Below are 27,521 nucleotides of genomic sequence, written 5' to 3' on the forward strand. Positions count from 1 at the left end.
ACTTGATCCCAGGTGTCTGCTACAACCAGCTAGAGACTTCACTATCAGGCTAGCTGGCACCTTCACCTCAATTCTCTAAGTTCATTACTAACATTATTTTGTCTAATTACAATTGCAGGAAATTGTGCCACTTAGAAAGGTTTGCCGCCGGCCAGAAACTGATTATAGGTTGCAACAACTCCATGCTATGAAGGAGTCTGCGTCAGCTGATCTGCGGAATGTTGGAAAAGATCCTTCTCTTGTCAGCACGTCTAGGGATATCAACTCAGCAGCTCAGCTGGCACGAAAACAGCGTAAACCGGAGGAGAACACAGATGAAATGGTTGCAGCAACTCTTTCTCAAGCCAAAGATCCTGTAACCACAAATGCCATAACTATGGATATAAAGAAGTCTCAAAATGGTCCAGAGAATATTGTGGGAACTTCTGATATTCCTATGGGTGATGCTACAACTACTGTGGCAACAGTGGCTAGCACTGGCACAGGTACTGGGCCTGCAGGCCCCTGTTCAGGCACTATTGAGAAAATACAAGAAGGAAGATAGGGGCGAAATAGGTCTTTTCCCATTCTTCCAATTTTTTGTTTTTTGGTCCATTGGGCTCCAAATGTATATTTTGAAACAAGAATGTTGGCTAGAGAGGTGGATGCACGTTCTGACTGTAAATGATGGTAATTTCATTGCAATGGTCATATATTGATCTTTTTGTTCTAAACGCCTACTTCTACACAACATTGTCATTTTCTAAATTTCTATTCGTAGGAAGACGATTAACTACTTAACTAGCTGTATTTTATTTATTTTTTGACAAGTCAAAAGATTGTTCTGGGACACAGGACCTGTGACCTACTATACTACTAATCCGTCTGGAATCTGATCATACTGATTTTGTAGGCCGGATTAAATCCAAATGGTTGAATCTTCGGAAAAGTTTCTTAAAATAGTGTTGTCTTTTATTTCGTTTCAAGGTTAAATCAAATTACAAAGAAACTAAATATGGAAAATTTATAAAGAAATGGGTGACATTGCTTCAATGCCCAAATGGCTATCATGTCAGCCACCTGCAGAAGGTTGTGGAAAATGGATGTTGATGCCGCTAACCCCAAACCATTGCAAGTGTTGGTATCGTCATCTGCAACTGATCCTGTAGCTTCTTTACGGGCTCTGCTATTAATTTGAAAAAGGGAGATCCTGAACTGGTTCAAGCAGTTGCTTTCACCAAAGGTTTGAAGTTTGCTTTTGAGTTGAGCATTTCTTCTATAAAACTCTTGAGGGAGATGTGAAGATGGTTCATTTCCTGTTGGGTATCAACTCTGCTATCCCTAGGCATATCTACTGCTTTATTGGCTAACAGAAGGTTTAAAGTATTGATACTGGCTGATACGTTGGTAGGGCGTATCGGCCCTATTTTAAATTTTCACTTTTTTTTTTCCAATTTTAGTTCAGAGGGTCCGGTTTAAGTCCTGACTACCCGCTGAACCAGGCCCTGATCGATACAACCCTTGCAGGGATGTAATGGGAGGGCCCAATATGATATATATCAGCTGATACATAACGATTTTTTGAACCTTTACTACTTACTATTACTAAATTTGCTTGTATGATCCGTGCATATTCAAGGTGTTTTTAGCTACATTGCATCTGATGGTTCGCAATGTGTCATCAACGAAGATTATTAGGGAACGAGTTGGGATTAGCTGAATTTGATAGCTGTTTTTCAGGCTGTGGGACCAACCCATTTTGTTCCACACCAGTTATAAATACAAATGAGAAACAGAACGATTGTGGGCTGCAATGCAACATGCGCACTTTATGGGTGATGTAGAGCAAAATGATTGATCCCACAACCAATAAATCAGGTGATAATTATAATTAGATGTAATCCGTTGATTAATTTTGAGAAGAAAATATATCGGGTCTGTGGTTAGGACTTAGGAGAGAGGGGCTATCAGTGGTTTTGGGGTCTCAATAACTTGAAAACCATCCAAGAGTGTGAATTTTAGGGTACCATGTATGTTTCAGTTTCAGTTTCAGTTTCAGTTTCAGACATTGAAGGGGTCTCCCACTAGAAGGTTCAATTAACCAACCATGTGTTTAATTTTACCCTATTGTTGCATGAAGATAGATAAAAGAACTGATGCTAAATGCTAATAGATAGTTTTGAATTGCTTTAGAGTTGATCCCCAAATCATATGGTTATATGCTAATTGATTGTTCTGGTTTTTGCACAAATAATTGCCAGGTTTTACCATCTAGTGGTGGGTCTAAGTTATTGGGGGTCCTAGCACCTGAACGATATTCATGATGATGATCCTCTTTATGACAAAATATGTACCAAAAGTTCAAAGTTTTTTGTTCTTTGAAACTTTTCAGTAATTAGTGGTGGCCCTGGTTTGCTCAATGAGAGTAGCTATCCTTTTGCTTTTGTACGAGTTACATGGGTGGACCACTGGGTCATGATGATGTTCTTGAAAAAGGCTTAGCCATGTTCAAAGGGGGAGGGACAGTCAGAGAGAGAGAGATGCAATTGCATGTTCTTAGTTTCTTAGTGAATTATGTTGCACAATGAAAAGTTTCTGTTAAAGTTCAGAAAGCTCAACATGCAAAGCATTCATATATTGGTAAACAATCACGTGTTTGTGTTGATTTTTTTATGTGTAATTGCTTTGGTAGGAATTGTTCATGGTGAGCCTCAATCCACTGAGAGAGTGTAGTGTACTTGACCAATGCACTAAAAACACTGTCAATATTGTAAGGGAAAATTTCTGATTAGTACCTTGTATTTTGTGCCTAATGATGTTTTGGTTCTTGAACTTTAAAATGCAACAATTCAATACCTGAATTTTTAAAATGTATCAATTCAGTATCTGCCGTTAATTAGCTGTTAACCAACCATTAAGTGACATTTGAAAAGGATAGAAATGCCCTTCAAGTGTCCTCTAATTTTAATTTCTTTATAAATCATCTAAATGTTGACAACATATTAATAGCCTCAAATCTTTGTCTCTTCTATTCAAGAAAAGTTGGGGTCATGTATCAATGGGCATTCTGGTGACCCAAACTTTTTTAAATAGAAGAGGCAATGATTTGGGACTGTTAATTTTTTGTTAATGTTTAGATGGTTGATAAAAAAATTAGATAGCATTCAAGGGCATTTGTGTCTTTTTCAAACACCGCTTAACGATTGATTAATAGTTGGTTAACGGTAGATACTAAATTGACACGTTTTGAAAATTCGGATACTAAATTATTGCATTTTAAAATTGGGAGACCAAAATGTCACTAGACACAAAAGTACAAGGTACTAATCAAGAATTTTCCCATATTGTGATAGTCAAACCCAAGTCATTTAACCTTAAGGATCAAGTGATAGAGAAATGAAAATTGGTTTCAGACCCTTTTCACAGACCTCTAGCCCTAGACCCGCCCACCTCCCATGTTTGTTTTGCAGTTTTGATGCCTTTGGTTCTCATCATCTTTACTAGGTTTCTGTCATTTCTATATGATCAATTGTGGAATGTCTGAAAAAAAACCATCTTCAAGCATTCATGATCTGCTACTCGCACTAATAGAGGCTATGTAACCAATCACGAGTGAACACATTAATGTTCTGTACACATATACACATGGGAATGTTGCTGTGTTCGCTATGTGATTGGTTATGTACCAGCCTATAAATGGTGGTGCGACCCAAATTTGAATACGAGTTCTTCTTCAAGAGCTCTGGGCTTAGGAATGGCAATTTTTCCCATTCCCGATGGGGACCCGACTTCCCCGACCCAATGGGGTCAGGGATGGGGATTGAGGTCCCCACCCCGACCCCGACCCTGATTATGTATATATATTATATTATATATATATATATATATATATATATCAAAACATATTTAAAAATTGTTTATAATTTAAAATTTTTATTTATTTTAAATAAATTTATTTTTCAAATAAATACTGTTATCTAAAAAAATTTGGGGGATTCGGATCCCTGTGGGGAACCCATCCCCATTGGGGATCGGGATGGAGGACAAATTTTATCCCCGGCGAGGATCGGGGATAAGGACAAAAAATATGATCCCCGCCCTGAACCCGCCTCATTGCCATTCCTATCTGGGCCATGCAACCCAAAATTGAATTGCATAATCTCAAAAGGGTTCTTCTATGTGTTCTTAGATCTCCAATGAGTCAAAAAGTCAAAACGATTAGCTGATTTCTAATCTATAATTGGTGGTCCTCTTTCTACTCTTGGTGGCCTAAGATTTGAATATGAGGCCTAATTAGTGGTCTCAGTCCATTCAAATGTATTAGTCTATGAATTAACTGTACATTCTTCTTCTATTGAACCATGAAATAAGCATGGAAAAGGTTCAACCCTCTATTGATGAGAAGAGTTGAAGATGGTGCAACATCGAATCCTGTTACGTTATTTCGAATGGAATCTTAGCCCGCCTCACTTGACTGAGCATAAGCGAAGTCGAGGGATTTCCTTCTAACTAGTGGCTGAGAGTAAGCAAGCTACCTTCTCTTTCATTGAACAGATTTGTGGTTGAGTCATTAACATGCTCTGGGTCGGGAATCTTTGCTCTTCTCTTTTGCATTTCCGCTGCCTGCGTTCTTCTTCGTGTCCGTCCGTATCGCAAAGCTGGTCGACGCCAGCTGTAATGGTTGAAAATAGGGGACCAACCAAGACCCCTTAATAAAGCTTTGTTCGATGACCCTGCTATGCAATCCAATGTTGCACATCACCCAAACTTCTCTGACAACCATGGTGTGGAGGTTTTTAGGCTATAACCAACTCCAAAAAGGGATGTGGCTGTGATTGTGATTGTGTAGGTAGACATGGACCAGAGGAGTCTACAGTTGCGCAAATTTTAGCAGCAACATTTTTCATTTGTATTCTATTATCACATTCAACAATAGATATGGCATTAAACAGAATGAAACCGTGAATCAAAATTCATGTAGCCAGCCCCCAGGCTGCTTGGATGATGATGCTATAATGTATGAATCACTTCTTCTGATCTTGATAATTTTTTTTCTTTTTCTTCAATCAATGTTTCAAGGTTCTAAATGTGTATTAAGCATATTGGTTTTGGTTCGTTCACATTCACAAAGAATTTACTATGTATACATCACTTTTCACTGACAATCATGTCAAAGTTTAATTTAGATGAAACTGGTTTTTGCTGTTGAGGGGAGGCCGGAGGCATCAGGCATCTACTCCAGGGTCCGACCAATAATGGCCTTTTATCAACTTATGCTGGCCTTAATAGGAGCAATGATAAAAGGTTTGGAGGCATCTGGTAAGTATTTTGGACCATTGGTTTGGATTTAATGTCCGGACTGTCCTGGTTTTAATTTAGATTGATTCCAATCTAAGCCTGGTCCTTTGACAAATGTATTCTCAATGGATCAGATATTGTGGTTCAATCCGACCCAATCAATATAAATCTATTGCGGATGGACCAAGTCCAATCCAATTCAATAAATACTTTGGACCATTAAGTTTGGACGGGTCCAATTCAAATGTCTTATTGGTCTGTCAAATTCATCCAAATTGGTTTTGATTTGGATGGGGTCCAACCCACAACTGGTCCATTGATACCCCTAGATACGGTTAGTAGGGGTGTTCGAATTCGGGTGATAAATTGAAAATCGAATTGAACCAAACTGAATAAGCTAATTCAGTTTGGTTAATTTGGGTATCGGTTCGGTTCGGTTTTTATTTTTTAAAAAAATCAGTTTTTTGTTTCAGTTTGGTTTGATTGAAATTTTCAACCAAATCAAACTGAAAAACGAGTTAATGCTGTTATTTAATTAAGTATATTAAATATAAATCTTTTATTTAATACTTTATGCTAATTAATTATTATATTTCCCAATGAACAATTTGTAAATTCCTCATTGGGCTTTAGGCCCATTCTAACTTTTAATTAATAACAATTAATTAAAATCTAGACTCAATATTAATTGTTCATTAGTCATTAATTTTTCATTAATCATTAATTATTTTTGAAAATTGCCAATTCGCTAATTCCCCATTCGCATAGGGCTTTGGGCCTATTCTAGCTTTTAATTAATAATAGCTAATTAATTAAAACCGTTGGGCTATGGGGTCATTCTAATTTTTAATTAATAATGGTTAACTAATTAAGACCATTGGATTTTGAAACCATTTTAACTTTTAATTAATAACACTTATTAAACACTTATCATTTATGTGAAATTAGGGCCCAACTGAATAAAAAATCGAACCAAATTTAATTAGGGTCAGTTCGATTCTAAAATATAGTTCGATTCGGTTCAGTTAGAGGAAATGGTAAAACCAAATAATCGATTACGTCCTTAATTTAAACCGAACCAAAGTGATTGTACACCCCTTAGAGTTAGTTCACCTGCTTATATCCTTTATTTCATAAGTTTGAAGCCTTGCTTACATCTATCAAATTCAAAACTGAAGTTAACAAGAAAATTAATCACTTGCAATCAAATGAAGGGGTGAATATTAAAGTTAAGTTCTACTTGTAAAATAGTTGGCATTATTCATATATTTTCCTGTCCCTATGCTCAAGGTTAAAAATTGTAGGTATCAGCTTTGTTTTTTAAATTAGGCAAAAGATTAAAAGAATTAGCAGAATATGATTCAATATATAATTCATTTTCCCATCGAATATCATTTTTCAATGAAATCATTCACGGGAATCACTCATTATAATTACCATATACATTTATAAACTCTAAACTCATTGTAATCCAATGAATCAAATTGTTTAGATTCATATAAATCCTAATAGGGCTCAAACTAATATTATCATTGGTTCTAAAATTTTAAATATAAACAAACTATAATTAGACAAATCAAACCCTATCATTGGATTCATGGAAAATTTTTAAAACAATGTAAACACCCCTACTGTCCAAAAATATAAAAATACATAAAAATTTCCAATTTTGGCTCTCAGCTCCTGCATCGATCACTGGATACTTCATATTGTAACGAATAAGGAGATGCTGCTGATGCACAGCTGTAATGTGATGTGTGCAGAGCTTATGGTTAACAGATCCAGACTCTCATCAGTTGGGATGTGATAAGCAATGAACCCCCCAGTAGATTCATGTGTCTTCTAGCCACAGCCCAAAACTTTGCCTTAACCAACATCCTGTCAGGGGTTAAACAGGAAGTTGTATGATCAATTTATTGTTTTGTGCACAGAAGATTTGCCTTTACCAGGAGTGAAACCAAGGAAGTGATAAATGGACTGTATTGCATTAACCCTGGTGGGGCCATAACATCTACATAAGTGGAATGATCAATTCAACCAGTTGAGAAACATGTCATGTTACTGTTACTCACTGGAGAAGAAGGTACATCCAGTATGGGCCCCATAGTTCTTTTATGTCAAAATTGATCATGGTAGAGATTCTTCAGTTCCATTTGAACACACAATGACATTTCACAGGAGCAGTTAAAGAATCTTAATGACATACATTTGTTTGGATTGAGAATTAGGACATACATGTTTTATTACCTTAGGAGTCTGTGTGCAATCACATTCAGGCTTCATAGGGCCACCCAAAATAGCCCACTTCCTTTTGAAATAATGAAACAAAAGTAAAAAAGAAATGGTCCATTGAATTATTAAAGGTGAACTCGTTAGGCCCATTAGGTTTCTTATTTTATTGACAATTTATATCTAGTCTAATCTAAAAGTAGGGTTTTTATCATCATCAAGAGAATTGCATCTTAAAGACAATATGTTGTGAGCTTCATTTGAAATTAATTTCATAAATTATAGGTGTAAAAATGGGTTGGGGTCTGCTACAAACAAGACGTATACAACAGGCTACATAACCCAATCTTGATCGTCCATCAAATAACCTAGTACTATGCTAATAGGGGTGCAACTTAATTGGGTTGGGTGGAAATTTGATAAATTTTCAATGGGCCCGAACCCTAATCCGAATCCGATGCAGTTGAAACCAACATGGTACTGTGGTGATGAAGTGCACCACAGACAAAATACATCAACCCTCACCAACCACATACATGTCATGTTTCTGCATATCTATACGGTTTCTGACTCTGCTGTGTATCGGATCTCTCAACATGCTCTCAACCTCCATAACAAATCTTTCCAAATAATAAGATGGTACCACAATCCCATCCTCTCCATTGCTGTTTCTGAACAGGATTTCCAAACTTGCAATTTGCAACCGAGTCCGATCTCCTGCCCACACAAACTTTGGCCATATCCACACATGAAAAATATCTTATCCTCCTTACATAGGATTATGCAGGGGGAATGATCCCAATTCACGGGAGAGTGTAGGCAGAGTTGTCGTGGACAGAGATCCGGAGTAGTTGCAAGTTGTAACCACCCCTTTGATAGGCACAGGCCCAGCGTATGTGGGTTTCCCCACCCGAAGTCCACATCATCAAACCGGCCCATGTCAGATCTGAAAGAAGGTAGGTCCTCACCATAGTATAGTGGGGTCGGCCCCTGATCACCATCAGATCTGGTAGTGATCTCATGTACTCGTCTGTGACGTCAGATTTTACCTTCCTTATCAATCCCAATGCATACTCTAATGGTAATGGATTCTTACACAACTGATCAGCGGTAGGCAATTGCATTTCCATAGTATCCGGCCGGTAAGGGTAGCCGGAAGCTATTACGTGCATTGACGATGCAAATTACACGGACCTCTTCGTCGGGTCCGGCTGAAATGGCGATGGTGCGGCATTTGAGATAATATCAATGATAGTTACCATCAGTCCTTGGTGATTCCATTATTGGAAATGTTGTCTCATCAGCTTTAAACATATCATCATTCTCATTACCATCAAGTAAGGGAGGATCCTCATCATCGTGCACTATCCAATCTTCCACAACATCAACATGTTCATGCCCAATTGGATCAAGACTTTCAGTTTTTCTTCTACAAATCAATAAATGATACATTAGATGCAATGCAAGCATTAAAAAAAAAGCAATCATGAAACATAAAAGTTAAAACACTTACCCATCCATCACATGCACGTTGCAATGAACATATACTAGGCCATTGAGCATCTGGTGCTCTAACCTATTCCTTTTCTTCGTGGGTATACGTTCAAAAACATTCCAATTGCGTTCACATCCAGATGAGCTACACGTCTGGCTAAGGATCCGTATAGCAATCCTTTTCAAATTTGGAGTGTCACAACCAAATCTCGACCACCATTCACCTATATACAATGAAATAGAGTTAATTTAATTTATAAAATAAAATTGAAAATTGAAATAATAAACATGTTATAAGAAAAAAATATTTATTACCTAGAGATGTTGACTTAAATGTCTTCACTAAGAAAGGTCTTCCAAAATTACTACAACAATTTTCAAAAAGAGTAAACTCTTTGTTCAGGTTTATCTCCACATCATCTGATTTGATTGCAAGCTTTTCAATGACATAAAAAACTGTAGACATAACGGCCGGGGATTTAACTTTTGATTTCGGATCATATTGGAAGGTCGGGTTAAAATAATACCCTGCAAGATGATGCCTCTGACCCATTTGTCTATTCCATCTTCTATGAATAATGTCCATGATTGGGCCATATTCAGCTTTCTTATAATTAAAAAACTTTTTCAGTAATTCTTTTGCCTTCAACATTGCATGATACATATACTCCATTGCAGGCTTAAACTCAGAATTTGCAAGTCTCAATGCACTAACAAGAGGTGATGTGAAACCCACAATCATTTTGCATTGTGCCCAAAATTCAGAATCCAAAACTATTTGTATTATTTTTTTCCCCTTTGCATCTTTTGCATACCTAGAATCAATAAAACTTCGATCTATCACCAAATTTTGCAAATCATGCATGTGCTTCAAAATGTTATCCAATGCAATGAAATTAGTTGCAAAATGAGTGACTCCAAGACGTATTATCTCAGTTCAAACAGGTCTCTTCCTTAGCATTGAGAGTACAAAAATATGATTGTAGACAAATTTGGTAATTCTAGATGCATGTTGAACCACATTTGCAACATAATCCATTTCCTCAATTTCCTTTAACATCAAGTTTAGACAATGTGCTGCACAAGGTGACCAATATATCCATGGAAATTCTGCTTCCAACAATCTTCCTGTAGCTACATAATTTGCAGCATTGTTAGTGATCACCTGAACAACATTTTCTGCTTTTACCCAATCAATAACTTCCTTAAACAAAAGAAATAAATTCTCTACACTCTTGACTGTTTCAGAAGCATCTACAAACTTTACAAATGTAGTTCCTGTGGGACAATACACTAAAAAATTAATCAATGTTCAGCTACGTGTATCTGTCCAACCGTCAGCCATTACAGTGCAACCATAAGTAGCCCAATAGTAACATTTGCACCTCCTGAATTAAATCCTTCAACAAATTGGTCCTACAATTATGATATGAAGGAGCTTTGTACCCTGGACCAATAGTAACAAGGGCATCCAACATAGGTTGAAAGTATCTTGAACACAAAGAATTCAAGGGAATACAAGCATCACACAACCACTTCATAATAGCATGGTCCACATGATTAATTGCTGCCTTAGATGCCAATACACTCTTAATTCCAGGTTGTGCACCTAGAGTGGTTCGTGGAGCAAAATAGCTAGTTATTAGCCCTGAAGATGCTTTCCCCTTTCCCGATGATGTAGTTGGTCTTTTCAATTGATAGGAATCATGTGTACTAAGTGGATCTATTTCTCTAATCTCAATATCATCATCATTATCATTCCTTCCACAATGTGCTCTAGTGTCAACAAAATTCATTGGTTGCTTTTCACTTCTTTTTTTGTCATTGATTTCATTCAACGATTGATCCATTTTGAACCTTACATCATAGGGTACTTTACGACAAATTGCAATATCACCTTTCCTTTGGGCAAGATGTTGTTTCATCCTATTAATCCCTCCCCCTTTAAAAGTCTTTTGACAATAAAGACATATCATTGACTTTGATCCATTAAGAATGTCAACTTTAAAGGAAACATGCTCCCAAGCAGAATCAGTTTTTCCTCTAACATTTGATGAAATTGACTCTTGTGATGGAGCTGGATCAGATGTATTAGCATTTGGACTTTGAGATTCCATCATCTTAGTTCAATAAAAAAAACCCAACTCAAAAATAAATCCCTTCATACAAAGACAAAATATAAAATTTAAAACATTGCTTTGACTAAAAGAACCAACCAAAATGTAAAATCGCTCCATATAAGCAAAAAATAATTAAGCAAATAATTTACCAAAATGTAAAATCACACCATTAGAAATGAGAGTAAGTTGCTTGCAAAAATTTAAGCAAAACTTTTAAGATTTGATCATCATATGAAAATTAAGAAAAATATGCATATGAAAATTAAAAACAAATTAAGCCAGATTAATTAAACAAAGAACTAAGCATCTGATCATCAAATGAAGTTTGAGGGTTCAGCAAGACATATAATCAACAAGAAACTGATACAAAAATACATGCAACAGTTTTCTGCTAGTAAATCTATCAACTTATCGTCTGTTGCTCCTAATTATAATCTATAAAGTATTCACTAAAAGCCTCTGCCTAGCAAGTCCAAAGCAAAATGATGAACCAAATGAAGAACAAACAGAGGCTGATGAACCAAATGAATCAAAAAAAATCAAAAAATCTCAAAAAAATTATACCTTCACTGTCGAGTGCCGGTAATGGTGGTGTGACAATGGATTCGCAGCCGGTGGACTTGGGCAGTTGGGCTTGGTCGTAGGCAAGTTACTGTTGCAAGCCTGCAAGTGCTGAGTGCCGAGTGGATTCGCTGCCGCTGCAAGCCTGCAAGTTGGGCTTGGGCTCGCCAGTGCAAATGCTGAGTGCTAAGTGTCGTTGTCGAGTGCCGAGTGCCGCTGCAAGCTCACCATCCATGACTGCAAGCTCGCCGTCCACCGCTGCAAGTCGCCACTACAAGTGCTGGATCTTCTCGCCATTGGATCCTGCTACAAGTGCTGGGGTGTGGGTTACTTTTTTCCATTGCAAGCTCGTTGGTCGTCGTCGGTGTGTATCGTTGTCAGATGCTGGAGGTGATGGCCACTGCAGGTGATCGGTCGGTAGGGTGTGAGGGTTGAGAGGAGTGAGGAGGGAACTCGGGAAAATGGGAAATAACCCTAAATCTAAAGGAAAAATCGAATAAGGATCCGAACTAGTTAGGATATAATGGGTATTTTATTTTTTTGTTTTTTTATTTAAAACATTAAAAATAAAAATCTTAACCCGCGAACCACTGCCCGGGTTGAACGGTTTAGCGGTCCGACTGCCCGGGTCAAACGGTTTAGCAGTCCGACTGCCCGGGTCAAACGGTTTAGCAGTCCGACTGCCCGGGTCGAACCGTTTAGCAGTCCGACTGCCTGGGTCAGTGGGTTTTTTTACTTTTCAACGCTTTTTTTTTCAATTTTTCGGTTTCTAGTAAAACCAGACCCGGATGGCTGACTGATTACCGGTTTTTTCAGTCTGACTGTCTAGTCCGGTCCGGTTTTGAAAACCATGTTTTTCACTGCTTGGTACTGTTATTTTCTTCAATGGAAAATTTTAATGGAATAACTAGTATTAATTGATGAAATAATTTTTTTCCAAAAAGAACTTAGATAAAAACGGGAAGGGAAAATTTTCAATAGGTGCTCTGTATTTTAAGCAAGTAGAGTGCCAATTTAGTATCCGAACTTTAAAATGGGATAATTTAGTATCCAAACTTTTAAAATGAGACAATTTAAGGACCTATGGTTAAGTGTCATGGGAAAAGACACAAATGTCTTTCAAGAGTTATTAAATTTTCTAGTGTTATCAAATTTTCTTTATCAATTATCAACAACGTCCTTCTTGTATTTCTCGATTCAAAAATAGAAATTATATTTGATTTCTTTTGCCATGTTTGCCATGAAAATGGTTTTCCATCTGTCGTTCCATTCTCCTCTTGACGAACAAATCAAAGATAAAGAGAAAGAGGATGGAGTTGCTTCCAGAGGGAGCAAACCAGAATCAGTTATGGATGTTAAAATCGCCAACCCTTTTCGTCCTTACTACCATTTGCAGAAGAAGATAAGGAGCTCTCTTTTTGGTCTGCTCTTCTACTTCCCTACCTCCCTATTGTCTCTCGTCCTATTCGTGCCTCTGGCCTACAACAACGCTAGCATTTTCTGTCTACACATCCCTTTTCCGGCGAAAATCTCTACGGAATCTACTAGCTTTACACCTGAATAGCAGTAGGACAAATAGCACGAAAATGGTCTTCTTCGTCTTCCTTATGCTCCTTGTTCATGTATGTTGTCAAGGAGGAAATCCCACCTTCTAAACCGAAGGGACATTTGCCCCCTTTGCAAGAACAGGAGTCTTTAGTTCTTCCATGGAACTCTTCTTCGGCTCAGAGGTCAAGGTGGGACAGAAAGAATGGGCTGATGTTTAAGATTTTGCAGCCTACCACCCTGTCAAGGCAATTTTTGTAAGAGTACACTAGTTCTTTCATGGGTCACATTTGAATTTTTCTTGCAAGGTTCCGTTTTTCATGACTTGGATTTCTACTTTGGAGTCGTTCAAAGCTCAAGCACATTCACAGGGAAAGTTTTTCTGTTCACCTATGGAATAAATAGAGTAGGAAGATGAAGGTTGAAGATGATGAACAATGTTTTCATTTTCTTGAGAAAGTTCAAGGGTAATTTTGACATTTTCAAAAGTCTTAAATTGCACATGAGGTCACGTGATATACATAACCGGTGGTCTACTAGCAGTAAGTACTATATTGTCGCATTTCGAAAGTTCGGGTATTGGATTTTCACATTTTAAAGTTTGGGTACTAAATTGGCACTCGACCTAAAATACAGGGTACCTATCGAGAATTTTCCAAAAAAGAAATAAGTATTTTTATTAATTTATATTTTATTATTAATATTTTGTAAAAGAATTAACAATTTATTAATGTGTCATAGGTCTAATATTAGCTCTTAAAAATCTTATAAGGAAAGCGTTATTTTAATGTTAAACAAGTTTCTTCTTCCTGCTTGTTTCACACCAAAATGGTGTGATTGTACTTCCCTAAAATTGAAAATATTCCATTCTACAAACTAAATGTGGGAATGGAAGAAAATTTGAGAATATTCCTTTTCTTTACTTTCCATTCTACAAATCAAATGGAGCCTAAAGAAGCTTTGGTAGAAAAATGCAGATAAAAATAGAAAAAAACATGTAAATGTAGTGCTATAAAGAGTTTTGGATCAACCTAACAAGCCCAAAAGGGGTCCAATTAACCCTATTACATATAGTCTTGGTCTATATTTATTTTGGGTTAGAAATGGCTTTGTATGTTTCAACTTTCAACCTTATATCTGAATCTCATGGCTTACCTGCGATAAAATATCTAAACTTGTCACTTTATAACGAAAATATAAGTTATTTTGAGAAGAAAGAGCAAGAGAATTTAAGGCAGCTGAAGGAAGTGGTAGATGTACTGTATTGCATTTATTCTGGCGGGGCCTAGCATCTTAAGTGGTATGATCAATTCAACCCATTGGGCATTTGGACCCCATAATGCTCTATACGTCAAAATTGATGAAATGCTTTTCTTAACTTTAAACTTTCGGAGCCAGTGAGAAATCACATTCACATGTTGGGCTTCATGGGGCCACACATAAAATAGTCCACTTTCTTTTTGGAACAAGAGGATAAGGAAATGGTTCTTGTTATTGAATGATTACAAGTGAACTCATTAGGCCCATTAGGTTTCCTTTTTATTGATAATTTCTTTCAATGCTACAAACGTTAAAAGTATTTTTAAAAGTAGTTTTTTTTTTTCTTTTTCAGTAGAGGCATTTTTAAGACAATGTTCTAAGACTGTGTTTTGGCTTGAAGGAAAAAGTAGGAAAAGGAAAAGAAACTTATATACAAAATTTGTATAGGTTTCCTTTCCTTTTCTTACTTTTCCTTGAAACCAAACATAAACTTGAAGTTAATTCCATATAGCCATCATCTATACCCAAGATTTCTGCCAATAGGGTTTAACTTGGATTGTGTTGGATTGGGAGTTTGTTAAATTTTCAATGGGCCTGATGAACTCTAACATGAGCCTGATGTGATGAAATTGTTGTAAGTGGCTGAAAAATTCATAGACCATTTAGATTTTTTTTTCTCTAAAGGGGGCATTTGGTTCGTTAAGATAAATGAATTTTCTACTGATATCAGCTTATCATCAGTTGAAAAGTAAAAGTAGATACGATTGTTCATATGTAAAGTAGCTTTAATAAGTAAACAAAAGCAACATAATCTGATCATTGATCCAATTTGGTCCCAGTCTGGTCCGGTGTTTGCCCAATTAAAAAAAAAAAAATGAAAAGGGATGTGGAAAAATCAAAATGAAGAGAAAATTGTGGACTCAAATGAGTGGAATTATCATCTCGATCATCACGTGTATCATATGATCCAGCTCAAAACTATACAACATAAAGCCTGTTATAATTCATAAAAACGAGCTAGGGGGAATAAGTCCTTGTCTAGCCAGTTCACACTCTCAAAGGACAAAGCTAGCTTCATTTTCATCATGCTGACTTGCTAGCACACAAAGATTAACACACCGACAAGGCGACAACCACACCATTACATGATCCTGTGGTGATGAGGTGCACCAGAGGATATACATCACCCCTCATCCACCATCCATATCCATGTCATGCTTCTGCAGATACTACACTATTCCTGTTCAGATGGCTGATGTAATGAAGGTGGAGGTCTGGATATGTGGTTGCTGTATTGGATCCCTCAGCATACTCTGAAGCTCCCAAACAAACCTTTCCATGGCAGGCCCAGGCAAGCAGATGGGTAGCACAATCCCATCCTCTCCTTTGCTGTTTCTGAATGGGATGTAGAAGCTTGCAACCCCAGGAATGGCCCCTACACCCCCCTTGGCGGGCCCACCATAGGCGGGTTTCCCCCATCCGAAATCCACGTCGGCAAACCCGGCACGTGTCACATCAGAAACAAGGTAGGACCTTACCACAGTAAAGTGAGGTCGGCCCCTGGTCACCATAAGATCTGCCAATGATCTCATGTACTCATCTGTTACATCAGATTTTGCCTTCTTCACCAATCCCAATGCATACCCAAATGGATTCTGACACAGCTTTCCGGCCGTAGATAACGCCACCGGAAAGGCAAAAGCGTTCCCGTAGTATCCGGCCGGCAAGGGTGGCTGGAACCTATCACGTGCGTTGACGATGCAAATCATCCGGACCACCTCGTCGGAGTCCGGTTGAATGGCGACGGTGCGGCATCGCCACAGGCACGCAGTTAGCACCTCAAATGTGGAGCTCTTGCGAAGGTGTGGAGGGACATGCCTCCGAAGGGCCAAGATCTCGGTTGGGCCGAAAAAGAAAGACCGGTGAACCATGTCATCTAGAGGAATGATTGTGCCCCTTGTGTCCACCACTTCATCGTACTCACGATGAACACAAGACACGTGTGGCGGGTTCCGAGCATTGAGTAGCTCCCTCTGCCACACGGGTGGCACGGATGGGGCATGTGCACCACGTGCCATCTCGCCAACGGCGTTCATAAATTGGACCAGACCGGCCGCATCGCTCATGGTGTGGTTCAACCGGAGGGCAAAGATAAAGCCACCGCACATCAGACGGGTCACCTGCATAGAAAGAAGATTCATTATTTGTTGACCTAGGAAGTGAATGATGAAATAAGGGAAAGAACAAAATATGAGTCAATGAGTGAGGTAATGCTCGTGTCCTTTATTTTTATAAAGGAACTTTGAGTAGACTTGCTTGGATTTCATCTATTGGAAGTTGATTAAATTAAACTTATGCATCAACATCATCTGAATTGCCCTTAAACTTGGAATGATATCCTGTGAGGTGCGCCTAGTGAGGAGCAAATCCGAATTCATTCGGTACTTATACATGTATGCATGCATGTATTGCATGTGTGTCTCTTTTCCACATGATTTGGCTAAGCATGAAGTAACTTAATGAGAGAAGAAAGTAGGATCTTTCTTTATTCGGGGAATTCATCAATTCCTTTGATCATCAACTAACCTGAATCAACAACAAAGGACAGTTGAGGACTCCGCCGGAGCCGGGGACATCAAAAAGGAGCTCCTCTAGACAAGGGAATGGAGGCTGAAGAGCATCGCCAAACTGCTCCAGCCTTACATCAGCATCGGCTTCAATGAACATGACACCTTCTCCGGTGCATTCCACCGTGAGTTTCCGATGAGGTCCCTCCCTCAGCCTACCCGCAAATGGGTAGTAAAACACCAGTGCTTTTGCTATCGCCTGTCGGATGGCCTGAGTGGGGTTTCTTCCCTCCATGGAGGGATCATAGCGATAGAACTGTATCACCGGAATTTGAAACCGAAGGCCTTCCTGGTCGTCAATGTCGGAGAGGTCCTTGAATTCATGGGGAGTGGGCTTCGCAGGTGCTATGAGCTCAGGTTGGCGCCTCCGCACGGTGAACACCAGCGAGGAAGAAGTTGCCATGGCTGAAGATATGAGTGATGGAAGAGATACAGAGAGAGAGAGAGAGAGATGAATGAGGACTGAAAGTTGATGAAGATTCTAGTGGTGGGTATCTCCTTGGATGGTCGAAACTATTTATAGTGTGGGAGAGGGACCGAGGGATGAGAGAGAGAGAGAGAGAGAGAGAGAGAGTAAAGGGTAGGTTTGGTCTAAGCAAGCGTTTGAAAATTGAACTACTGGATTAAGATGCATTTGTAGTGACATGCACTGTAAGTTTCTGGGCTGCTGGGGTGATATTAACAACATTTGCTCTCTGTTTTAATTTTCTTTTGAACATTGACTCAATAGAATAGACTCGACTGGATGTGTTGAGCTGATTGGCTTGGGCTCCAGCGCTCGGCTAAGCTCCTATGAATAAATTATAAAGGATTTGGCTTCACTTTTCTTTGTTGGGATCTGAAGAATAAATTATAAAGCATTTTGTTCACTTCCCATGTCTTGGTCCACTCCCGGTGTGTAGATTCTTGGAAAATGGAGCAAAAGCTGCAGCGGTTTTCCTTGAGACTTGAGAGGACAAAAAAGGTTGGCCGTTTGTTTACAGTTACAGTGTTAATACTGATTATCTACTGAAATTGAAAGAGAAGTTAATAAATCATCATTCAGTTCAGTCCCTTCAACTGTTAGGAAAAAGTTTGGTCGATTGATAAAAATAGGCTGGGCTGTTTGGGAGCTTTCAGCGCATGACACGTTATCTCATTCAGTACTTTATATATCTTTTTTAACTAAAAGAATATTGGTTACAAATATTCTTTTTACAACATCCATGCAAAAGCAGTTCAGGTTATTTTTACCAAACAACCAAAGTTTTTGTTCCGAAGGCTCCTATTGGCAATTTGACATATTGGGGAGTTTAAATTGGAGTGATTGATAGAGTACATCAGGTTCAACAGTTGGATTCTAGACCCATGTAGCAAAGCTATTGTGGTGGAACATTCTTCCCTCCAATTTTTGACAAATTTACCCAATCTGGTAGGTTTTGGTACTGGGTGCCTGGATAATAGTGGATATGAAACCAAACAAAACAGAATGCAGAAATAGAATTCATGTAGGCAGCCGATCACATATATTTGTTTTTTCGACAATCAGAGTATAGTTAGAATAAGGCTTAGATGATAATGAAATTTCGTAACTATTTACAAATCTTATATATATATATAGATATATGTAAGATAATTATATATATATATATATAATAGTTATTATAAATATTGTTAATAATTAGATATCGAACCGTTTGAATGGTTTTGACCGTTTTTAATTTTTTAATTTTTTTTTTATTTTTTTGTTAGAATGAGCCGATCGTTCGGTTCAAATGGTTGGATCGTTCGATTTGGTAACCGGACCCTTGATCAGTTCGGTTTTCGGGTCGGTTTTAAAAACCATGATATTATGTCATTCAAACGTGTGACTCATACGACCCAAAAATGAAACTATTTTGGCCACCGGTTTTTGGGTCGATAGTTTGACCATCTGGTTCGATCGTCCGGTTCGAATGGACAACCCGTTCTGACAACAAAAGTTAAAAAATAAAAAATGGTCAAAAACCATTGAACGGGTCAACGGGTTGACGATTCGACCACTCGGGTCAATGGGTGGTTGACACTTTCCTATTAATAGATGTATATAAGATAATTAGATATATATAGTTATCTAATTATATAAATATATAATAGTTATTATAAAAGTTGTTAATAACTAGATATTGAACCGTTAGAACTGTTTAAACGGTTTTGACCATTTTTTATTTTTTTGTCAGAGCGGACCAACCATTCGGTTCTATTTAACCCGGTAACTGGACCCCTGACCAGTTTGGTCTTCGGGTCGGTTTTAAAAACCATGATGTTATCTCATTCGATCGTGTGAATCATATGACTCAAAAATGGAACTATTCTAGCCACCAGTTTTTAGGTCGATGGTTCGACCGTTCAGTTCGAACAGATGACCCGTTCTGACAACAAAAATTAAAAAAAATAATAAAAAATGACCAAAAACTATTGAACGGGTCAATGGGTTGACGGTTCGACCACTTGGGTCAATGGGCTATTGACCGATTCAATGGTTTTTGGCCAAGGACTGGGATTTGGGGTAAAATGGAACTGGTTGCTTTGATGGTTCCCAATTAAAAAAACTAAAAAAAACGGATGACCCATTTTGACAACAAAAATTACAAGCAAAAAATTGAGTGTGTGAGGTCCATTAAACAATACCATACATGTTATGTCATTCGAGTGTGTGACTCATACGACCTGAAAACGAAACTGTTATGGCCACCAGTTTTTGGGTCGAAGGTTCGAATGGATGGCCCATTCTGACAATAGAAATTAAAAAAATAAAAAAAATGACCAAAAACTATTGAACGAGTCAATGGTTCGATCGCTTGGGTCAATGGGTCGTTGACCAATTCAACGATTTTTGTTCAGGTACCGAGATTTGGATAAAACGGAACTAGTTGTCCAGATGGTTCCCAATTAAAAAATAAAAAATGGCCAAAAACCATTGAATGGGTCAACGGGTCAATGGTTTGATCACTCGAGTCAATGGATCGTTGACCGATTCAACAGTTTTTGACCAGGGACCAGGTCAACGGGTCGACGGTTCCATTCTAGCCCTAGCAAAGCAGGGCCCCTTCGCTAGTTTGGTATTAAAGCCCCAAAAAGTTTAGCAAAACAAACCCCAACAAGAATTTACAAAAGCATTATTATTATTATTACTTGGTGTGAGAATGATAAAAATCTTAGACTAACAAACGTGAGAAAATGAGAACATGAAGTTAAATCAAAAGAAGGCCACTTTGTGCCAAAAAGAAGGGAAATATTTAGCTCTACATCTCATGTGATGCAGCTTTGGGACCCAGCTACTAGGGCTTAAGGTTGCAAACTGGGCTGGGTTAGGTCGGGTTGAGGCTAACTCTATCTCAACCCTAAGTTCTAAATCCCCAACCTTAATCCTAATCCAACCTGACCTTCAACCCGACTTATCCAATCCTAACCCTAACTCTAATTAAATTCCTTCAACCCTAACCCAAATCAACCCAACCCAAACTGAACTTCGGGTTGGGCCCAACCCAACCTTCATCCCATCCCTTAAAATCTCGTAGAACTTCTTAATCTTAGATCTTAACTCAACTTTCATTACATATGTTAATCCTATGTTTTATTAGTATTTGTTTGTTGATGTTTTTATTGGTTCTTTAAGTACAAAATTCATAAAAAAAGTGTTTGAAATGACTATAGTTTATTATGATGACTTATAATAGATCTTTTATGGGCAACAAGCTATGGGTGGCAAAAAATAGAGAGGAGATAAACAATAAAATATTCAGAAAACATAACATATGTTATCAAGGTTTTAGCATTTCCAATTAGGATCAAGTGAAGTGATTATTTTAAATGAAATAAATGATAATATGTGGTGGTGGCTATACAATTATCATGCATCTAAACGTATCAATATATGATATGTACTATAGAGTCAGGTTCAGGTTGGGATGGGTTGCCCAAGGGGTCAATCCTAACCCAACCCAATGTAAAGTCGAATTCACAAATTTCAACCCTAACCTTAACCCAAGCACCAACTTGACTCAACCCAGTCTGACTTTCAAGCTAGCTAACCCGGCCCAAGTTGCAGCTTTACCAAGGCCAGTGGGTTAGTGGCAGCAACAGCAGGGATGTATGTGCCAGTCCACCGATATTTACAATGTGGAGAGCCTGCTGTTCTACAGGTTTGAACCCATGCCTCTTCAAATGAAAGGATACTGAGTGACCGACTGATGAAATACTTAGATCATTAACTAGACCCTAGATATGGCCTCATTGTAAAATTATCAACACTTAGAGATCTATTGAAGATAGCCAGGGGATAGCTATCGGCATTTTCAGATGAATAACGTTCATAATTGTGAAGAGTGGAAGGATGAAGTCTTCACTTAGGTTGATCTACAGAAGAACAAGCCATTATGACCCCTTCTTTTCACTACTTGGTACTTTCATTTTCCGCAAGTATATAATTTCAATGGAATAATTAGCTGGTACTTGTATATCAGCTGATAAAAGAGTTTGATGGCATAAAGAGCTTATAGAAAGAAGATCAAGTATTAGAAACCAGAATTGGGTGTGGGGGTGGGGTTGGGATCATGTATATTGGAAAAACATCAGGAGTGTGAATTTTCAGTCAAATCGGAATATTCATGAGGATCGATCCATCACCTTCCATCTTCAACCTCTTTGGTAATTAACACTGGTGGATTCATATAATTTCATTATATTAATTGGAGCATTTGTTGTGGAATGCGTTGACAGTACTAAAAGTTCAACTAATCACAAGCCATAAGAAGGATGATATCTCGTGTCCTTTCTCTGGCATTGAGAGAAGTGGATCATCTTTTAAATTCGTGTCCATTGGCTTTGTTAACTTTTTCATCTATTTTAGGGAACATCCATCATTATGCAGGGGATTCAAAAGGTGTATTCAATTTGTGACATTTTAGCTGTCTCTGAAGTGTGCTAATTGTTCCAACAGTGAAGATACTGTTTCTGTAGGGTAGATTATTTTGCTCCTTTTAATGCCGTCCATGAGTTTTGATTCAAGCTTTATATATTAACCAAAGTTCATGGAGGTGGGGGCATTGCCATACACCAAGAATGCCCCCTTCTAATAGACTAGTGTAAAAGTATGTGTTATATATGTATACGTGTAACCCAAGGCAAATATCCGTTTTAAATAGTATAGATTACAATAATTTATATGTAGATATATCAGGGGCAGAGCCAGGGGGACCTAGGGGAGCCATGACCCCCTTATGGGCCAAAAATCTCCACTATTCCATGTGAATTTCCCCTTCCTCTATTCATCCCCCCAATGTTATCTAGATTTTGGACTTTTTCTTGATTAAAAAAAATCTTATTTTTAAATTTGGTCCCTCATAAAAAATGTAATTTAAACTATTATTTTTAAATTCATTCTACTCCCTATCATTAAATTGTATATTTAATTAGACAATATTTAGAGAACCAAACCAGACATAGAACAATAAAATGGAGAGATTCACAAACCAGGTGCTCAACCACAGTCAAAACGAAGGTCGAAACATGATAGCATAACATATATGCATATATACTGTGGCTTACATAAATGTTATATATAATATACTTCACAAATGTTGATGTACGATATATGATTAGAACATTAATTTTTAAAGCAAATGACTAGGGTTTAAGTCTCTTTACACACACGCTCAGCCAAATATTGTCATATACAACACATATACACATCTACTAGTAAGGAATAAGGATAGCTTTCCAAATTTATGTTTTGAGTTAAATTTAACCAAATTAATCTTATACCTTAATATAATATAGAACATTGATATAGAGAGCATGATTTGCATAACAGTGGAAAAACTTTAGCTATTGGGGGCCAACAGTCTATGCTATCGAGAAAATTTTTGGAAATTAATAATTATATCTTAATTTATTTTGTCTAAAAATAAAAGCATAGGTGTGAATAGGTGAACAGCCCAGAAACTATGTCAACAGCCTATGACCCTATGCTGTTGAACCCCGACAGCCAAAATTAATCCCACTTGATAAGATCTTTGGCTAATTGTACCGTAGACTTAGAATCCCCGAGTTACAAAATTTTCAACTACATCAGGTTTGGGCCCATTGAAAATAACAAATTCCCAACCCCATCCGACCCAAATTGCACCAAACACATTCCCACCTTCACCAGGGTTGGCTCAGTAGATAAGATTACTGGCATTTCTCTAGATGATCACGGTTGCCATGGGTAGAGAGAGAACCAGATTGCAATTAGCAATATCAATAACCCAACAGTTTATATAGATTAGTCTACTAACAGTTGGTTTGGTTTGGTAATTGATAATAATAAACTTTTGAGGAGATTATTTTAGAAGCCAACCAAAAGTACTAGCTTCCAAAAGCTTGAAGCCATGGCTTCCTTCTTGGCTTGAGCCTTAAACAGTGCTTTGAGGTCACTCGAGGATGGAATGGATGTCCCACTTCCGTCAACGTCAAGTCTTTAGTGGGATTTTGTTAAAAGAAATGTCTCCTTATTTACTTTTTCTTAGCAGCCAATTCTGGTCATGGTCATAGTTAGAATTTAGAAGAGGAAGAGCGACCCATTAAAGACAAGAGGAATTAAACAATGGCATGTAGAAAAATAATACACAATTAGTGTTTGTCTATGGACGTTCTTGGTACTTTCCTCGTCTTTGTTCCGAACCTTTCAACGTGAAAACTGGTGGTGGGTTTGAAGTCTAAATGTCACTGACCGATCTATTCTCAGTTTAAGTTGCCATGTAATAACAGTCTAACTAACTGGATTATTTAATTTAGGGAATATAAGTTTTTGTTGGCCCTTGGGCCCATCTCAGGGGTAAGCAGGCCTAATTGCCTGAAACTTACCCCTTAACCCATTTTTGAAAAAGGAAAAAATAATAAGAAAAATAAGACTAGAGTTGGGTGCAAAGTATCAATACACCCCTTTCCGATGCATTGGGATGTATCAATACTTTGAACTTTCTTTGAATTCAATGGCTTTTGCTTTATCACTTGATGAATGAATTAGTTATTAAATTGATTATGTGCCCTTAATGGTTTAGTCATTCAATTCAGCCATATCAAATGACCTCTAAAACAACATCATTGGGCCACTTAGAATATCAGCATCAAACAGCCCTGATCTGTTTATTTTTTGTTTATGACCTTAGTCATAATTGGGTGGCCATCTGGCAATAATGGGTTAAAGATTTTCATTGGGTTAGGTGAGTCAATCTCTTTTCTTTCACTTTGCAAATGAACAACTTGTTGGGTGAAGATAATTTCTTATACAATTACACCACTCCATCTCATCTCCAACTGCACCTTCTGGAATTTGATTGATAAGAGGAAAACGCAAAAGTAAGGGAAATTTCTTAACAAAATTTATGAAATTTCTTGGAACTTTTCCTCAGTTTACTGTTTCTCTTATTCTCTATTAAATTATAACACAGCCTTATAACCTAACCGTCAAAGCAAAGTGGACTTGTATTATTGAAATGAGAGAATATTCGGTCAAGCCTTTTGTGGACACAAGAGTGAGAAATTGCTTATATAAAGTTGGGGCAACATGTAACAGAGGCACTATTTTTTTTATTAAAGAAGGTATCTTTCATTTACCTGCTTGCACATAAGAATCTATTAATGCATTTTTAAGGGTTGTTCCTATTTTCTGTTGGAAACTTGGAATAATACCAACAACCTCTCATTTTCTGTTCGTTTATGCCCAAAAGTCTCAAATAAATGGAGCAAAAAAGTGCAGCTAGCCCAGTAGCAGAGGCTTCCTTCCAATGTGGGGTGCAACCTTATCCCTATACCTAGAGAGAGGCTGTTTTCTATATTTTAACCCGGGTCAACAACCAGGTTGTATTAATGGAGTAACCCAACTGTTCTCCAAGGCCCACTCTCCTAAAATAAATGGAGCATTTGGTGAAAATTAACATATTAGTTTACAAGAATCCCTGTTGTGGATAACAAGCAAAATTAAATAGAATGAGCTTTTGGATGGTAATCCATATTTTTCCAACTTCATCTAGATTGTGAATTGTTGTTTTACCTGAAATATTTTAGTTGATAAATACAATAAATTGGTGAGAAATATGTGTTGTCGCATCATATATCCGAATTATTTTAACTGAAAAAAATGCTCATATGACTGATAATGGATGTTTCATGTTTTTTTTTTTTTTTTTTGTGAAAATTAAGTGGTTTTCAACAATCCATGTTAATTTCATCAACTAAATCTAATTACATCAGATGCCTGCACACAACCCTTAGATTCAACACACTTAGGGGACCGCAAAACCAAACACGGAGAGCTAAAAGTAAAAACCAAGGTTTTTAAATTCGGATCGGACAGGAAACCGTTCTGCGTCTGGTTCCCGGGTTGAATGACCCGATGGTCCAGTCAGAACGAACAACCTGCTCTGACAAAAAAAAAACTTAAAAATTCAAAAAATCTAAAAAACGGCCAAAAACTGTTCTCCGATCAAACGGTTCTATAATTCGATTGCTCGGATCAGTCATTTACTGACCAAATCAATAGTTTTTGACCAAAAAGTGGTTTTGGGGTAAAATGAAACCAGTCAGATGACTGGTTCCTGATTTTCCGGTCCGATCTAGTTTTGAAAACATTGGTAAAAACAAAAAACCAGGGCTGCAAATTGGGCTTCCCCATGTTGAAGCATTTTAATTTTAATTGTATTGGAAAATAATTTAAATTTCTGGTGTATTCAAAATTTAGGCTCAGTTTGAAAAGAATACAAATGCGAGGTTTAGAATTGTAAAATAATATAAAATACAAAGTTTTGTGCTGTACATATTTATATTTGCACTCTTCCTAAATTGAGTTTTAAAAAATGCTCAACCCAAACGTAATCAAATTGCACCCTACTGAAAACATAATAATGTTGAGCTAATTTATGTGCAATCAGGTTGTATATCTGGTTAAAATTTAAAACCACTTATGTTAATTCACTGAGCCACTCTCATGTTTCTTGGTTGTTTTGGTTTGTGTAATATGTCTTTTTGTCCTCTCTGAACTGATGATTCCATTTTTACCAATTATTTCTGGCTAATATATTTCGAGCAATGGGAATATGGGATACTAGTGTTAGAGTGCACATTTTTATTGTTTCTCAACTCTAATGTTCTTTTCTTATTTTTTTTTCTAAATTCTAATTACTGTTATGTTCTGCCTTTAGTTGAATGTATTCTCTGTGTGTCCTGTTCTTGAGAAAATATGTCTTGATTCATGAGAAAATATATGTAATAAATATAGCTGATTGTTTTATCTTCTCAAGTCATAATCAGTAAGGTCGGTCAATCTGATAATTGAGGAGCCAATTAAGAATAAGTTTGAATGGAATCAGCAACAATTAAGGGCTTTAAAAACAAAATAATAAAAAAAAAAAAATCAGTGTTCATGTCATTGTGCATTTATAGGGGCGTTTTACAACGTGAATTGTTTTTTTTATTGTCGGTTCCAAAATAAATTAAAACCATTTTGTTTGAAAACAGATTATTTCTTAAAATAAAAACACAAGAACCAATTTCTTGGTTGTGTGAATTTTTTATTTTCAAAACTGAAACCAAAAACATGTTTTTATCTGATTATTCAACACCATGTTCCATAAATATAATTTCTATACTAGAAAATTTGTTTTGTTTTTTTTTTTTTTTTAAAATAATATTTTATTGGTTCCCGAAACATATATTAATTGTCTTTTGAAACAAAACCGAATTATTTTTTCTTTTGGAAACAAAAACAAAGTTCAAGGACATGTTTTGTTTTTTACTAATGTGGCGATTCCAAAAACAAATGAAAAGAAAAGTATTCATATTGTAGAACACCCCCATAATTATAGATTGTCTTTGGTACTATTATTGTTTTTACATGAAATGTTTTGGATTAATAAATACACATAAGTGAGAATTATGTGTTATAATATTACATATGAAAATCACTTCATAGCTAAAATGCCAAAATTATTGTTTTTACCTGAGATGCATGTATGGGACTGAATAATTTGTATCGATCAACCCAAATTTAGGACATCTCCTTCAAACTCTCTATATATAGAGAGTCCAAATCTACCACCCAAAAGATTCTATCAATATTGCTTCCAATATAATAATCTGTAGTCACATATTTCAAACAATGTTCATACTTCTTCCAATATAATCTGTAGTCACATATTTCAAACAATGTTCGTACTTGTATGTTGTCATTGATGGATCATAATGTGAATCTGGCAATGAAATGTGGCTACATACCATGTTGAAAACAATGTTGGTAGTGTTGGGTAGCAGATCTAGACTCTTCAATAGAGAGGGGTACTTTCAATGACCCAACGTTTATTGAAATGCAATGGTTATGTATTTTATGGGGTATTGCTTGAAATGCCCA

General features: G+C 37.1%; 3 protein-coding genes across 5 annotated transcripts in view; 1 reads left to right on the forward strand and 2 right to left on the reverse strand.

Annotated features, from left to right (window-relative positions):
- SHH2 (DNA-BINDING TRANSCRIPTION FACTOR 2) overlaps positions 1 to 713 on the forward strand; it is a 45,264-nt gene extending 44,551 nt beyond the window's left edge. For all 3 annotated transcript variants that reach the window (XM_010276866.3, XM_010276865.2, XM_010276869.3), the window contains exon 10: positions 119 to 713. In XM_010276866.3, the coding sequence (XP_010275168.1) occupies positions 119 to 544 (426 nt within the window). In that variant the 3' untranslated portion in view covers positions 545 to 713. The remainder of the gene's footprint in view (positions 1 to 118) is intronic.
- A 7,307-nt stretch (positions 714 to 8,020) lies between these two features.
- On the reverse strand, positions 8,021 to 11,120 carry LOC104610339 (uncharacterized). Its single transcript, XM_010276900.1, has 6 exons — positions 10,454 to 11,120; positions 9,971 to 10,278; positions 9,316 to 9,868; positions 9,020 to 9,224; positions 8,766 to 8,935; positions 8,021 to 8,223 (listed from the first exon to the last, which is right to left on the reverse strand). The coding sequence occupies exons 1-6, from the start codon at positions 11,118 to 11,120 to the stop codon at positions 8,021 to 8,023; spliced, it is 2,106 nt and encodes a 701-aa protein (XP_010275202.1).
- Positions 11,121 to 15,411: 4,291 nt separating this feature from the next.
- LOC104610311 (HXXXD-type acyl-transferase family protein) lies at positions 15,412 to 17,618 on the reverse strand. Its single transcript, XM_010276870.3, has 2 exons — positions 17,073 to 17,618; positions 15,412 to 16,666 (listed from the first exon to the last, which is right to left on the reverse strand). The coding sequence occupies exons 1-2, from the start codon at positions 17,514 to 17,516 to the stop codon at positions 15,731 to 15,733; spliced, it is 1,380 nt and encodes a 459-aa protein (XP_010275172.1). The 5' UTR covers positions 17,517 to 17,618; the 3' UTR covers positions 15,412 to 15,730.
- Positions 17,619 to 27,521: the final 9,903 nt, after the last annotated feature.

Source organism: Nelumbo nucifera, chromosome 1 (genome assembly GCF_055504915.1).
Source record: "Nelumbo nucifera cultivar China Antique chromosome 1, China Antique-T2T, whole genome shotgun sequence".
NCBI classification, from domain to species: Eukaryota; Viridiplantae; Streptophyta; class Magnoliopsida; order Proteales; family Nelumbonaceae; genus Nelumbo; species Nelumbo nucifera.